Raw genomic sequence first — 17115 nt, 5'->3', positions numbered from 1 at the left:
TGTGGGATGAGAGAGAGATAGAGAGAGACCACGGCATACCCACACTCACAACATACAAAATGCATGATATATAGTTGAGTGTAAATTTTATATCCAAGTTTTGTCGGAGTGTGATAAGATTAGTGAAAAGAAAAAGAGGCTTTGGATAGATGATCTGATAAGATTTTCACCTAAAATTATAAAAGTACAATCAATTTTCAAGATATGGAACTCATTTCACCTCCCCAGTGAGAAAATTTTCTATAGAATTAATTCAATGCTAGAAAAATATATCTTTAAAAGACTAAGATTGGAATATTATTTTATTCCTGATAGAATTTTTATTTTATTTTATTTTTTCCCAAACACCTAACACCTACTGATTTTACATCATCAGTACAATATATAGTGGCAAACGAACGTGAAATTACTTGAGAAAAGCACCCAATCTCTCTCTCTCTCTCTCTCTCTCTACAAGTCAGTGATTCCAAATTTGAAAAAACAATTGAACCGTATACAATTAATATATACAACCAGTCAATACTAAAACAATAACCCCCCTTTATAATTAGAAAATCTCAAACCCTGTCGCAACCCCCATACATAATCTACACTTCATCTAATATGATCGTGATCACAAGATGATGTAGTAGTGGTGGTAGTAATGTTTGACGCACTCACATTAATCACAGGCAAAGAGAATGACATAACAAGCTGGCTTGCCTTTTGAACTTTCCAACACTGCTCGATGTCGTCGGCGATCCGCGCTGCGTCCATGGACGTGCCCAACAAGCCGCGCTTCGTGAAACCCACGGCGTAGAGACCGTGCTGCCCCTTCCACCCATTCGGGAAGGGCTTCTTCGGTAGCCCATCTTTTTCCGAAAACATCTCCCTCTCCTGTTAACAATGTGTCAGCACATCAACAATTTACAGAAACAACATTTTGAACCAGATATAGCAAATTTTTTTTCCTTTAAAAGTATAAAGCTGCTATAGAATAATATTGGACGTCTCCAAATCAAGATGACATGTAATCCTAAACACTTTTATTCATTACTACTTTTTCTCTATTTCTGTTTACTAGTAATCAAAAAGAAGGTAAGAACTTGATAGATGATACTTAAAAGTCCCAAGTTTGAAACTTAGTTGACTTACATTTCTATTCTATCTGAGTTCATTTCATTTCTTGAAAATAAACGAAGCTTCTTTTATCTCAAAAAGAAAAAAAAAAATACCATTAGCCAAGAAGGCACATTGCTCCTATAGCCAGTTNTCATTTCTTGAAAATAAACGAAGCTTCTTTTATCTCAAAAAGAAAAAAAAAAATACCATTAGCCAAGAAGGCACATTGCTCCTATAGCCAGTTGCTAGAACAACTGCATCGAAGTCCTCTGATCTCCCGTCTACAAACTCCGCTCCATGTTCAGTGAATCGCCTGATTGCAGGAAACACCTGTAGTGCAATAAGAATCTTTCTAACAATCTTCCGAACATTCCTGCTTATAATAAGAAGCTCTAATTTAAAACTTTTGCTCATATCAATTGAAGACCTTGATGTCTCCGGATCTGATCTTTGCGAGGGTGCCAACGTCGAGGACGGGGGTCTTGCCGGAGAGCGACTTGAGCTCCAGCGGGCCGAGCCGGGGCCGCGGGAGCCCGAGCCGGGCCGTGTCGCCGAGCATTAGACGAGCCACGAGGAGGAGCACCCGATCCACTGCCCGCATGGGCAGCCACTTGAGGAGCCACATTGACAGCCCGAAAGTGGAGCTACCCAGCATCTCCCTGGGTAGGACATGCACCTGCAAAAAAAAAATTATATAAAATAATTAAAAGGGAATGAAAAAAATGATATTTAAAAGAGAGATAAAAAAGGAGTCCTGCAAAGATGATCATAGACTTAAAAAAGAAAGAATTAAAATGTTTGGTGCAGTCTCCATATAATCTTATCTAAACTAATTAATCTTTATATATTGTAGTAATTAAACAAGGGGAGGGTGTGGATTTAATAAGCCAAATTGCTTACAAAAATAAAAGATTGTTGGTACTTCGTATGAGATCAATTGCTTTTGTTCTTGGCGAAATTGGGGCCCATAGAATGGTAATGGTGCAATATCTTTTATGATATTTTGTACAGCTTTTAAAGCGAGAAAAAAAAAAGAATTTAAAAAAAAGTTGCACGAGACAATGAAGGAATTAAGGCGCGGCTCCGACGCGTGAGGATGAATCCCAAATCCCAATAAAGGGTGGAGATTTACTAAGAAAAGGGCCTGCCATGGCGAATCCATCTTTCTTCGCATGCTATACTATAGGCCATGTTTATTTTATTTTATTTTTACGAAAATGGAGTTATTATTTTTAGAATAAGAATAGGTGAGTTTGTTGTACTTATTTAAACAATAATACAATAATTTTATTTCTAAAAAAATAAACATTTTCGTATTTGAAATCTAATTACTTTATATTTTCAGATAAATTTATTTTTTTAAAAAAAATATATAATAGCATGCTACCATCCTTTCTTAAAAAAGAAAAAGTCAATCACTGCACTGTATGGAAGGGTTAATGATTAATTTATTTCGGATTGTTTTATTTATTGATCAAAACTAACTTCCGTATCCACTTCCCCGTTGAAAAGAAAATTAAAAAAGAAAATACTATAATATCAATAGAGAGAGAGAGAGGGAGGGGTAGGAGAGCAAATCTAATTGCTTACTTCAATTCATTACTCTCCTATTTAAACATAATTATATAACAGTAGATATAAAAAGGTACAATAAATGAACGACTCAAATTGAGCCTTCATATCACTTTCGTTAATACACCTTCGTTGGAGCCAAAGGAACTTATCCATGATATGTCTCTAGCTATCTACATGGAATTTCACAAGCCCAAAGAAAGAGTTTGCGCACTAACTAGTCAATGATTAACTATAAGAACAAAATTATCATGTGAAAAAAAATTAATAAATGGGAAGAGTAGTGGAGGTGAGTGAACGCATGCAACTACTGACCGTGTCTCTGACAACGACGGAGGGCTGGGCATTGTGATTGCAGAGATCCAAGCAGACCTCCATCCCCGAGTTTCCGCAGCCGACGACGAGCACGCGCTTCCGGCGGTAGGCCTCGCCGCTGCGGTATGCGCTCGTGTGGAGCACCTCCCCGGAGAATTCCCCGATCCCCGCGATCTCCGGCACCACCGGCTCCGCGTTCTCCCCCGTCGCCACGACCAGCCACCTCCCGACGTACTCCCGAGTCTTCTTTCCCGCCGCCGGCCTGCAGCAGTGCGCCCTGACGCGCCAGAACTGGCCGTCGAAGGAGGCGTCGGCCACCGCCACGCCGAAGGCCGGGCGGATGGCGAAGCGGGCGGCGTAGGATTCGAGGTAGGCGACGAACTGCTGCTTGGTTGGGTAGGCCGGCAGCCCGCACGGGAACGGCATGAGCGGCAGCTGGCAGAACTGCTTCGGCAGGTGCAGCCGCAGCCGGTCGTACGTCTTCCGCTGCCACAGCGACGCGATGCAGTCGGACCGCTCCAGTATCAGGCTCGGAATCCCCTTCTCCTTCAGGCACGCCGCCGCCGCCAGCCCCGACGGCCCCGCCCCGACTATTATCGGCCCCTCCACAGCCACACAGTCGCAATCGCTATCGCTTTCGCTTTCTTTATCATCGTCGTCCTTGTCGTCGTCGGTGTTGTTATTATCCGTCGTCGGAAAATGGTAGAATAGGGGATCATGCACGCGCTTGCCCTCCGACTCCCTCCAACAATCCATGGATCAAATAGGTGCTAAGGAAGTAGCAAGCTAGCTAGGGCTTCCTCTACTTATGTTGGGATCATCATGGTGTGCTGGGATATTCGTAACACCCTCTTACGTGCTTAATTCGCTTTGTTGGGATAGATTTTTCTTTTTTTTTGCTTTTCGGGCGTGGCACTTATCCGCAAGTGGATTTGTTTTGGATAGAATGAGAGAGAAATGAGAAGGGTTTCTCCGGATTTAGCGCAAAATAGGAGATATTATCTTCTTCATGTGGAACGATCGATCCAAGTGTAGAGAAAGATATAATACAAAGGGGAGAGAGAGAGGGAGAGAGAGAGAGAGGAAAAGCTCGGGAGTTATGATGTTGGGTTATGTTGGCCTATTTATATTATTCTCTCGGTGTCACTTTTATGTGTGCGTGGGCCCAGTTTGTGCTTATTATCCTAAACTTTGTGTTTAGTACCGTGAACATTTATTTAAAAAAAAAGAAAAAAAGGAATAATTTAGCATACGAGATGAAGTAATCTTATTATAGAGAAATAGAATCAGTGCAAAAAATATTCCCTTTTTAATCTTTGGTAGGGTAACTTTGAGTTTCTATGGTACCTTTCATAAGATCTTGCAGATGGATTTTGTACTTTAATTTTACTATATATATATATATATATATATATATATATATATATATATATATATATATATATATATATATATATATATATATATATAGATAACATGATGTTTAACTATGTGCCTTACGAGGACGACATGTTAACTGTTTCCTAATCTTTTGGCAACAACTCCGCCAATCGAATTATTATCCAATTGAAGTTTAAATTCGTAATCATCCGAATTACAAGCGATTTAGGTAAGAGAAAAAAAGAGAGAGAGATAGAGAGATGTGGGAAAGAAAATATATCTTTTTTATATGATATAAAATGGAGAATTAATTAACCAAAGATCTAGCAACGGACAAACAAGAAATGTCACTAGTAGGCAAGTAGCCAAGAAGATCCCCAAATAACCAAGAAGCTAAATCTTCAATAACATCTCAAAATTATCAAAATTTCAATAACTAGTATGATGAGTTTATATCTTAACAATATAATATTTCAATGACAAAGAAGCTAGTTAGATCAAGATAAACATTCTTAATTTTGAATTAAAAAAGGTTAAATTACATAAAACTCTCCTGTCAAAACTCGATTTTTCACTTCCCCTGTCATTTAAAACCCTACACTTTGCTCCCTTGTAAAATGAAAAATGTTCACAGGAAGGTACGGTATGTAAAATGACCATTTTGCCTCTCACCATTTTCGTCTCCTCCCTCATCTTTCTCAATCGCCGCCTCGATCGGCTACGATTCACACCTCGATCCGCCGCGATTTCTCTCCATTTTCTTCTCCACCTGCTCCCCTTCTCCTCCTGCACCCTCGCCGCCCCTCGCTTTCGGTGACAGTAGGGAGAAAATCAAGGTGGGCGCTGATGGAGAGGTAGGCAAGGGCAATGAGGGCGAAGGCGAGGCGATGGAGGAGGGCGAAGGGGATGTGGGCGAGGGCAAGGGCGAGGCAGTGGAGGAGGGTGAGGCGGCGGCGAAGCGGCGAGCCGGAGGGAGGCAAAGTAACAGGGAAGAGGGCAGAGGGGTATTTTTGGCATAAAAAAATATTTTATAACGAAAGCCTAACGGATCACTAACGGTAGGGAGTGAAGTGCACATTTTTCATTTTACAATGGGGCAAAGTGTAGGTTTTTAAATGACAGGGGGGAAAAGTGAAAAATCGGATTTTGACAGGAGGAATTTCTGTAATTTAGTCTTAAAAAAATTATCCTTATTTTTTAAGGATGGTTCAATTTGTATCTTTCATTTTGACATGAATATTTGATCACAAGGTAGATAATATCACAAACAGTTAATGGTGTGAATTAGAGATTTTAACATTCTAAGTCCCTATACGATAGTATGGTAGCATTGTTTTCCACATATTTTATACGAGTTTGCGTATCTAATATTTCTATTTATTTATATTTTATGTTTCAAGAAGTTAATGGTACTTACTCCTATAAAACATGTCAAACAAATGGTATTTTGCGATCTCATTCTCGTTCAGAAAATTGTGTGAATCTATGTTTTAGGTAACTAATCAGGTTTAAACCTACGGATTTGGATGTGGAAATCTAATTTCTCTAATAATAACGTTTTCTGTGCTTTGGCATGCAAAATCTTAACCCGTTCTTTTCATGGTCTCGATTCACGTAACAAATGTTCTTAACCCCTTCTTTTCGTGATCTCGATTCACGTAACAAATGTGTGACGTACCCAAACAGTTGACGATTTCGAGCTACGATGTATAGACCGAGCCTCACCACTCCGAAAAAGTACTGCGTGCGCCGAGTGTACAAGTATATCTTATAGAACATATCTCTAGAAAATTATGGCAAAGATTTTTTTTTTTTTTGAGAAATAGATAGTATGCTATCGCTTCGTTTATTTCATTTAGAAATAAACTATGCTGAAAATGTGAATCAAAGAATTCAAACTTGGGTCTCGGGTACCAATCACCAAGCCCTTTGCCACTTGCTCTAGGGACGGTTGGTATGGAAAAGATTTGTTAATCAAAATTTAACTTATTGTATGTATTCTTTAATATTTAAATGACCTATGTATGTATGAGAAATTATAAAATTTAGACACTAAGTCTCATATATAAAATAATTGAATTTTCTTCATTAAGACTATCTGATGCTTTAGAAATTTTTTAATTTTAAATTTTAAATTATAATTTTGAATTTAAAATTTATATTCTTTTTTTTATTTAAATAAAATTTAGCAAAAAAAATTATTATGTCCAAGTAGGAAAAAAAAATTATCTACCAGCATTTTATGAAATCACTTCCAAAAAAATTACTTTTTTGGTAAACTCAGCCAAATGTTATGCAACTTTTAAATAAAAACAAAATTTCAAACTAAAATTTATTCAGCAAAAATTACTGTTCTAACAACTAAGCCAAAGAGACCCTTGGTCAGGTATAGCTGCTTATCAACAACTAATATTCTGTAATTCAAAATACAAGTATTAATAATTGAAGTATATTCTCAAAAAAATAGTAAAATACCTTATTGTACCATATTGTAATTTGCATTTTATCACTCTTTAATTCTTTTTAAGCAATAAATCTTTGTTGATTTTCTATGGATGAGCATTGAACAAAAACTTAACACTGAGGTCATGAAATTAAGGACAAAGCATCCAACTTCAAAAGATAATATAATTATATACTACACAAATGCACTATCTTATAGTGGGGCATTTGAAGTTTCTCCTACTACTGATCTACAAGGCTACATGCTTACAATAAGAGATAGACCACATAAACCAGGGAGATACAAAACATCAGAAAATTTGTTATCGTTTCTATAGAGTATATGATAAAAAAATTGCCACATTTATGTGGGTTTAAGTGAAAATGGGCCGTAATAAAAAACATAATGATAAAAACTTCTAAGTTGTTTGGTTCATAAGAGAAGATGAAATCAGAATCAAGTTCAAATTAAAATTCAAAATATTTAAATTTTATTTAAAATTTAAATTTGCTATTCAAATTCATAATCAAAATTTGAATCTAAATTTAAACTTAAAATTTGAATTTATAATTAATTCAAAGTCAAGTAGAAAGTCAAAATTTAAATTTAGAACTATATTCAAATATCAAACTTATATTAGAATCTAATTTGAACTTAAAAAATTTAAAAATTAAAATTTGAATTTATAATTCAAATTCAAACTTAAAATTAGAATTTTATTTTCTAAAATTAAATATACATATTAATATTTAAATTTTAAAAATTATTAGCGGATAAAAAGAAATTCTTTTCTCGATCCTTCTTGAAATCAAAGTTGACTCTCACCTCTACGGTGGGAGTAATTTTTGGTGGGAATAACTTTAGGTGTGGTTCAATTTTCTCCGGAAAATGAAAATCAAAATTGCCAAACCAAACACTAACATTATTAGTAATGAGTCATTCTGATTTTCATTTCAAGCCTTAAATCCTTGGAACCAAATATGTTCTTAATTCCTACATAATGAGGACTAATTAAACAAGTCTTAAATAAATTCAGCTAGCTTTATTTTTCCTCAAGGGAAAAAAAAGAAAAAAAAAGCTCCCTTATTTCACATGCTCTCTATTTTCTTTTCTTTTTTTTTGAGAGATAGTGTTGCGTGCTGAACGTCCCGACTCTTGACCCGGTCAACAATTCTCCTCGGGAAGATCGTCGGGCTGCTAGACGGCTGCGGATTATGACCCTTGAAATATGCGCCTATAGAGGATCAAGCGATTAAGCCGATGAGGAATCGAATCAGCCGGGTTCGAAAACCTCCGCAGTAAATTCGCTTCGGCAGGATGAGCCGAATGGAGAGGGGAAGCCCGGAATTCGACTAAGAAACGAGCCGAATGGCCAAACAAACTTGTGATTTGATCGGCAGGAAGAGCTGAAGATGACTTTCTATTGAACAGCACAAGAAAAAAGTACACAAACAAGGGAGTGATGCCCGTAGGGCAGACAGACTCCGAGTATGGAAACAGGGGAGTGATGCCCGTAGGACAGACAGACTCCGAGTATGCTAAATTACAGGAACTACTCCTAAGGAAAAACAGTAGATGCGGGAATTGAAAGATGCAGAAAAATAAATGTGGTCTTTTATGCGCAGGGGCGAAGACCCTTTTTCAGGGTATCGTATGCCTATTTATAGAACCGTCTTTGCGTCAGTTATTGCTCTTGCATGATCAGCCACTATCTCCTGATTCGTAGGACCATCTTCGGCCGATCAGAACCACTCGTAACTGCTTGCGGTTGTTATAACTCCTCGGTCCAGTACTGCTTGTATACGTCCGGTGTACCGTTTTAGCCATCTTACGGATGTGGACCCGGTGTGCCAGCTGTTCGCGCCTAACTGGCTCAACAGATAGATAGTACGCTATTTGTTTTGTTTATTTCAAATATATATTTGGTGTAGGAATGCATGCATGATGCGCGGAATTATATTAATTAGGGGACTTGTGAAAGGATAGAGAATTGAGCAGAGACAATTTTACAGCACGATGAAGAATATGGTTATGTTAATTAAATAACTATTATTTGATTTGGTGAAGACAAAACAGACCACACCACATATAATATACAAATCATTAAATGGAAAATTAAAGTGAATCACAATTAAAAGGTTAAAAAGAGTAGTAGGGCATCTTGTTTATACAATTCGACTAAGACACCACTACTAATCCATTAAAATTGTAGTGGGTGATATGTTATTATGGTTTATGCATGCTTGGTATCCTCATTGATAATAAATTATTGCTACAGGTACCGCCTTCAGGTTTTTTAAAAAGCTACACTTAATTATTTTGTAATTTTATTTTCATTTCACTATAAGAATCTATTGTTAAATAGATTACCACCTTGAGATTTTCAAAATATTTTACTTTATTTTCATATCCGTCAATAGGCTTTTCTCATTGAAATAAAAAATTAAATCATAGGAGTGACAAAATGAAAATACACTATACCACAATGAAGCAAATTAAAATTTAACTTTAAAAACGATTATATAATTTTATCAACACATTAATAATATATAAGCAACTTTACAATGAGAGAATCGACCCAAGCATTTACTTTGATAATATTGGCTTCACCCTTTGTAATTAAAGGTGTTGTAAACAACTTATAAAAGTGCTTGCTTAATTAGTTTAAAATAAGAACCCCAATGAGTGATTCAGAATTTTATAATCTCTCGAACTGGCCCACGTATCACAAAGTGAGTTATTCCTTCCTATGTTAGCAAAACTTTTGCAAGGGATTGAGAAACATTCTCCTTCCAAACTAAGTTATATATCAAGTTTGACTTAAGGACAACATTCTTATGCTTTTTGCATCAAAAAAGAAAGAGAGAGAATAAAGTTATCTTTTAGCCACTCTCCTCTTACCTCATCCACCATCCTCTAGGTAATTCTCAAGTGTGAAAAGGTTTTNTGAGTTAAAGGACAATTAAATCTCAAAATTTACAGACAAGTTCAGAGGTGCGTCATAATTAGTCCAGGTCAAACAAAGCCCATAAATATCAATTGCAAAAAAAAAAAAAAAAAAAAAAAAAAATTAGTAGTATCCTAGTATGTCATATTATGTCACGAAGCAGAAAAGTTTTGCTATCGCGGGATGCGAAAAGTTATATTTAAAGACCCAATTTGAACCTCTAGAGATTTCACTAGTGCGTTCCTCCAAAAGCATTGCTCAAAATTATAACACTTCGTCAACTAGCACTGCACAAGCCCTTAGTTTTACACCAAGTGTTTGAAATTGATTCGACAAAGGTTGTTTTTTTTTAAATTAGAATTAATTAATAGTCCATGATATGCTGTTTAAGATAAAAAGTTTAACTTTAAGCATATCTCAAGCAATAAATAATGGGATGACCCTCTTATACATTTTTATATTTTTGAACTTGAGTAGTGGTGCAAAGTGGATTCCATCCTGCATGGGCCTACTTAGGCTTGGTTTTTATAGTAGCTTGCTAGGGCTTTATTTAGCCTTAATGAAGCTTAATTTATGACTATCTTTTTTTTTTTTTTTTTTTGAGAGATAGGTNGTCTTCACGATCTTCGAATCGGAATTGAGGTATTTCATAGAATAAATTTTTTTTTTTTGAGAGATAGGTAGCACGCTACCCGCTTCGTTTATTTCATTTAGAAATAAACTTAGCTAGAAATGTGAATCAACTAGGATTCGAACTTGGGTCTCGAGTACCAATCACAAATCCCTTTGGCACTTGCTCTAGGGACAGTCGGTAGCTTAATTTATGACTATCAATTAATGTAAACTGTATGTTAATTAAGGCACAATTCGCATGAGGGGATAATTTTTCCCTTTCAATAGCATTAGCCAAAGCGAACAAAAAGGTTAGGTTGCTAATCATCCAAACTACAACCTCTGAAATTGGTTTTCTAACTAACTCTAGAATTTGTACTATTAATTCCTCGCTTTATTCTTAATATTATTCTCCTAATAATTAACAATCATGTATTGTTATCATACTTATTTTTGTTACAAGCACAATTGTGATCTCCCTACGAGTTAAGAAATAAAGACAAAATGTACTAACTCCTTTTTTGTTTGTCAACTTTGGTAGAACCTGCAAATGAAAAGTATGTACGTGGGTTTCGATAACAAATGGTTAGAGTGTGTTTGGCTTGACGTAAAAGTGGATGAAAAAAAAAAATTCTGTGGAAAATCAGTTTGCGGCTTATTTGGTTCGTCGTAGAAAAAAAATTCATGATTAATAATTTTACATATACGCGAAAAATTCTCCCTTCTGATTTCCACGCAAGAGCCGTGAAAAACGAAAAGACAGCAAAAAAAATTACGGATCATGACAGCGATTTTGTATGGTCCACATGGCCACTTCGGCCTCGTGGACCGTGTGATAGGGAGGTCCACGGTAGACCTTCCTTTTATTATATATATGTAAGTAATATATAGTGTTTTTGAACTTTGGATAGGATTGGCTTTAATGTTAGTGACTGGTCGATACATCTGGAGAGTGTCGAACTGAGTCGGAGTCGTTTCTGCAAGAAATGGATGCAGAAATGGACTCGGCGCACTCAAATAAGCAAAACTGGAATTTTGCCAGATTCGGGCGCCCAGAACAGGTCTTGGGTTGCCCAGAAGTTGAGTGCAGATTTGATCAGAACTGGAAGTCAATTCGGATCCTATATTCCGGGCGCCCAGAAGTGGGTCCGAAAATTTTACATCGTGAATATCGTTTGTGTTGACACGTGGCTGGTGGTAGGTGAGATCCGTCGGAGCCGTTTACGGGCGCAGCACACCGTGAGCGGAGAGTCCGAGGAGGAAGATTTGTGCAGCCTGGAGGTTTCGGGCGCCCAGAATTGGGTTTCGGGCGCCCAGAAATGCCTGTTTCTGCAGGGACACCAGGTTAGCAGCTTTTGAACCTGGGGCTTATTTTATCATTCCAGCACCCTATAAATAGGGGGAGCTTGACCCCAGTGAAGCCTTTTCGACCATTCTTCACAGTGAACCCTTAAATTGCATTTTCAACCTCAAATCTACTCAAATTGCTTCAAGATCCACAATTCCCAGCTTGATAGGTGCTGATTCTGCAGTCCTGCAGCGACGGCCTCCAGTGTTTTGGCTCGTACGCGACGTAGGAAGGTCGGATCGTGGTGAAACTTGGTTTGCTAGATTCTAGACTTCCAGAGGAATCCAGGAAGCCCTGAATTACAGATTTTGGTTGAGATTAGTTTGGTCGAACTGAGGTTTTTCTGGACTGCTGTTGATATTGAGCTGAAAATGAGATTTTTGAGCTTTTCTTGATGCTATCTTTGTAGGCAGTGGGATTTTGGAACTGAGATGCATCACCCATCAGTATTTGCTGGATTTGAGATTGTCCTCACTTGATTTGGAGATCGTTAGATGAGTTTTAACATTGGAGTGGGGAGAAATCCAAGCTTAAGTGCTGAAATTGGATTTTTTTGGTGGATTTTAGTGGAATTGATATTTAGATCTTGATCGTGGATCTTTGCTAGCTGAAAGCAGGTGCGGCTGGTTCCGACAGGGTGTCCCACAGTTGAGGGACCTTCTTTGTTGGCAGGATTAGCAATTAAGGTGAGTTACATCGGTTTATTTCCTAAGCACAGTATTAGTCGACATGTATGATTTCCAGTTTTTGTAAATCATGTTGTAGTTCAATTTCATTGATTGTATCATGGATGAAATCAGCATTGAGGACATGATTAGTAAACCATAAATATACATGTTGGACTTGGAACTTGACTTAGGAGAAAACCAGCGATTTGGACCTGTCACCTGTTTACATTACCTGTTTAGTTCTAGGAGCCGTTGTAATTTTGTATCGTCGCAGTATCGAGGCGACGGGTACCCCAGGTAGTTTAGCTTTCAGTTATGCTCGTGCTGGGATGCCGAGTGTATTTTTACAGTAACGTTCAGCCTGTTCCGGACTGTTTGATGCCGTCGGGGTTGACGGTGGACCCATATCGTCTTTTTGGTATCAGATTGTGCCGACGGCACGTGACCTGTTGGTTGTTAGACCAGTTAGAGTTGGTTACTTGGACTTTGGCTTGAGAGAGCCTGATTGAGCTCGACAGAGATACACTGCATACTCGGTTGGGTAGTTCCCACGAGTGCCACTTCGGAGACGGGTGTTGTGCTTTCGTGTTGGTGTCGTTCATGCCAGTTAGACCTGCTCTCCACGGACTGGATAGTGTGGAGGTAGCTAGATAGTTTCAATTGAGCGGGACGGGTGTGTTCACAGTCTCTAGGACGGGTATGTTTACAGTCCTTAAAGAGATTGGGTCAGGATTGACATTTTTACAGTAGGTCAGTTTAGAACATGATAGTGTAATAAATGATAGCTATAGATTTCATTCCAGCATTTATTACTACCATTGCTCCCTTTTGTAGACTTAGTTGGTGGACCGATGTTGTTGAGGGCGGCACCCACTGAGGACTATTTGTTTTACAGTAGTTCTCACGCCCTGTTGTTATCCCGTTTTTGCAGAGCCATCGTCTTCGGTTACTGCTGTTGCTGATCAGGATCGAGGCAAGGGCGTTGCGAGTTAGAGCCCTACCCAACGAGCCAAGCTAGAGGTGCCCCTACAGCAGGTAGTTATTTTTGTTGGAGTTCATGTACATACATTTATTAACTCGCCAGTGTGAGTAGTATTGTATCTTGGATTTGGCGTATGTATATGGAACTCGGTTTGTTTTTATTATTGGTTCTTCTACCAGCTCTATACTACTGTTTGTAGTATTATATGATTTACAGGTACAGCTATCGCTTCGTATACAGAGAAAATTTCTTTGTATACGGCGGATTTGTCGGCGCGCCCGGAGAACGAGTAATCCGGGGTGTGACATAATATATTTATTATAATTTTAAATATATTTAATCTATAAATAGAAATTATTATAATAATATATATAGTATAATTATTATTATATATTAATATTAATAATATATATAATAAAAAATATATTAAATATTTTTTTATCTATTATATTTTTCTTTTCAATCAAATAACTGTCATAGAAAACTAATTTTCTTTTCCTACAAACTAAATACTAAACGACGTAAATTTTTTTTCCACTGAAATTTTGTTTTTCTACAGTTTTACGTGAAACCAAACACACTAGGTGTAAACTTCTTATTTGACAGATTTTAAACTTTTTGCGTAAAATAATACACTTTAATTTTTATTTACAATTTACTAAAATCTGAAAATAAATTCACTCGATTTAGTCATTATATGATCCGATTTTTAATTTTTTGGATGAATTTAATATTTTTATGAAATTTATGATATTTTTAACTTTGAAAATTCAATGATTAGATCGAGAAACATGAAGATCTTAATAAAATTAAAAACTAAATTAAATCAATTGATATTTAAATTCGATTTATTCATATAGTTTATTGGTAAATTTTCATAAATAGATCTCACAATTTTTTTTAAAAAAAAATCAAGATTTTATAGTAATTTTTTTGGATGGATCTTGGCAATTTGCCAAAACATGCCACTAGCTAGAAGGCTGCGCGCGCATGCCCATCGGCACACAAGAGTGCCTTGTGTCGGCACACAAGAGTGCCTTGTGTCGCCACACAGTATTGTGCCAAGTAACGGCCAGTATGTCCTGATGCCACGACATTTTAATTCTTGATTAGAATATGGATTATTGAGCATTCTTATACATTTTATCAATTGGAACCAATTAAGTTACACTGTCGGTATTTTATAAGGACTATTCGTACATTTTAGCTGCTTCTTACTTGCGACTCTTTTGAGGGCCACTAGAGCACTCACTACATAATCATGCATATTCGACAACTACACTACAAAGCTTGCCTCTTTCCAATGATAAGAACGGAAACATAATTAATATAATTCCAACCATGATATTGGATACATAGATCAAGCAAATCAAGATAGTGGAGCTTACATTTCTAGTGATCTTAGTGAATCAAGAGGCTTCAATTAATTCGAATGGAGCCAACACCAAATGAAATGAATGAACTACTATATATACACTATAACAAAAACGGTCTATAGCAACACTTTTAAATTTAGGTATATGTCAAAAAGTGCTGCTAGCTAAAATTACCGACACTTTTAAAAAGTGTTACTATATGTGGGGTCGCTAGGTATATAGTGACAGTTAAAGAGTGTCGCTATAACCTAAAAGAGTGCTGCTAATTTACCAACACTTATTTAAGAATTTAGCAACCGTCGAAACTCTATCTCGTTGGCTGCAGTGGTGGAGGAGGACAATAGGAAAGGCTCTTCGTCTAGAATTTCAGTGGATTGAGTGAAGAGAGAAGAAAAGATGGTAATTGATTTTTCTTTTTTTTTTCTTTTCTGTTTGTAATCGGGCCAAATGGACTGGGTGTAGTGGGTTGAGTAGAGTAATCTTTTATTTTTTATTGGATTGGGCTTTATATATAGGCATTAGTAGATATTTTTTTAAATTTTAGGATAAATGAGACACTTACTCAAAAGTGTCCCAAACATATGTCCCTATAACCTAATTCTGTTGTAGTGATACTACAAGTATGTATACACATACTATTTAACAACTAAACATAATATTAATAATACTCTTCCTAAATCGTTTTTTATTAGGGCGAATTCTTCAGTAACATGATATTAGAATAAAACCTAAGCCATCCTGCGTTTAATTCTCATATTTGTCAACTAATGCCATCAATTTATCTAGTTGTCTTTTCGGTTACGTTTTCTATCATTATACATGATATGATTCGCTGATCTTTACTATGCACGGGAACATAAGATTTAAGAAAATTTGTAGATCAATCTCTCTCTCTTTTTGTGTGCATCATGTTGGGAATCCGGTACTCGCCTCGGTACCGAATCTCGTGAATCCGCAACCCGCTCCGATACCGACTGCTGTGGATCCGGTATCGATTGTTGGGATTCCGCAACGGAAGCATCAAATCGGATTTTTACCATAAACCCGTTTTCTCAGCAAAAGCTGATACAATCATAAAAGAGAAAAATATGCGGGTAAAATAAGATTCAATTAAATAAGAGAAGATTACATCTGACTCCTCTTCTGCACAGAGTAGCTACAATCCGAGCCCTCTTTCTGAATCTCTTCTACCCTTCTCTCGTCTTCTATAAACCCATAAAGAAGACAATCATCCACGCGCACCTGTGCACTAGGTGCACTCAATAACTCTCTCTCTCTTTTTCTCTCTCTGGTACGGCACCTGCAAGGCCCTCAACTGTACTCACCCCAAAAAGAGACTCTACTGCATTATATATAATGCTCTATCAAGAATGTACCCAATCCTAATATATTTAGGATTCATACTTTAATTAATATTTAAATCTATCTTAATCAATCTCTAATAGATTTAAATATTAATACTAATCTAGTTAGGTTTATCCTCTAATTAATATTTAAATCTTAATTTATCTCAAACAGATTTAAATATTAATTCTTATCCAAATAGGATTTAACTATAAATCTAACCAAATCCTAACATTCTCCACCTTGGTTTGATTTGTAATTTTCAACCGCTACGTCGAGCTCACCATGCAAGCTCCACTTTGAGCTTGTCTCCTTCGCTCGAGATGTCGCCGCATCCGTCGCTCCGTCTCGAGCAATTGCATATCCGCGAACTTTTGGAACCCAAACCGTCTTCGCTCTCGTTCTGGCTGTGCTCCCGTTCAGAACGTATAAGTTCCCACGCTTGTTCGCCTCGCATACGACCCGATCTCGTTTTCGGACCCTCATAGCTCCACCTGAAGCTAAAATATCGCAACCCTTCGAGTCCAATGCGCCTAACGAGATCAAATTCCGTTTCAATTCAGGAACGTGCCGCACACCTGTCAGCATCCTCACGACCCCATCGTGCATTCGGATTTTCACCATGCTGACTCCCAATACTTTGCACACTGTCTTGTTCCCCATTAGCGCCTTTCCACCTTTGGTCGCCTTATAGGTGGCAAAAGACTCATTCTCTAGGCATACGTGAAAAGAACACGCCGAATCGAGTACCCACACATCGTCCGAAATTTTCGCACCTCCGGTCACCGCATACAGCACATCAGAATCGATCATCTCCGACTCTGCTGTCTGCGCCGTCGCTGATACCGTCTCGTCCTGGTTCACGACAGTTTGCTCCTTCTGTCGCTTTAACTCCTTCAGATCATCCTGAAGTTTTCAATAATTGCGCTTGATATGCCCCTTCCTATGACAGTAAAAGCGTTCTACCTCAGATAGCTGTTTCTTCTGTTTATATCCAGTCGCCGATATTCTCGCCTCCTTCTTCGCA

General features: G+C 37.4%; 1 protein-coding gene across 1 annotated transcript; it reads right to left on the bottom strand.

Annotated features, from left to right (window-relative positions):
* Positions 429-4051, bottom strand: LOC109716637 (indole-3-pyruvate monooxygenase YUCCA2-like). The gene is made up of 4 exons (XM_020242172.1): positions 2989-4051; positions 1529-1777; positions 1309-1431; positions 429-876 (listed from the first exon to the last, which is right to left on the bottom strand). Exons 1-4 carry the CDS (start codon positions 3742-3744, stop codon positions 595-597), a joined length of 1410 nt encoding a protein of 469 aa, XP_020097761.1. The 5' UTR covers positions 3745-4051; the 3' UTR covers positions 429-594.

This window comes from Ananas comosus, linkage group 10, assembly GCF_001540865.1.
Source record: "Ananas comosus cultivar F153 linkage group 10, ASM154086v1, whole genome shotgun sequence".
NCBI classification, from domain to species: domain Eukaryota; kingdom Viridiplantae; phylum Streptophyta; class Magnoliopsida; order Poales; family Bromeliaceae; genus Ananas; species Ananas comosus.
This window is presented reverse-complemented; position numbering and strand designations above follow the sequence as displayed.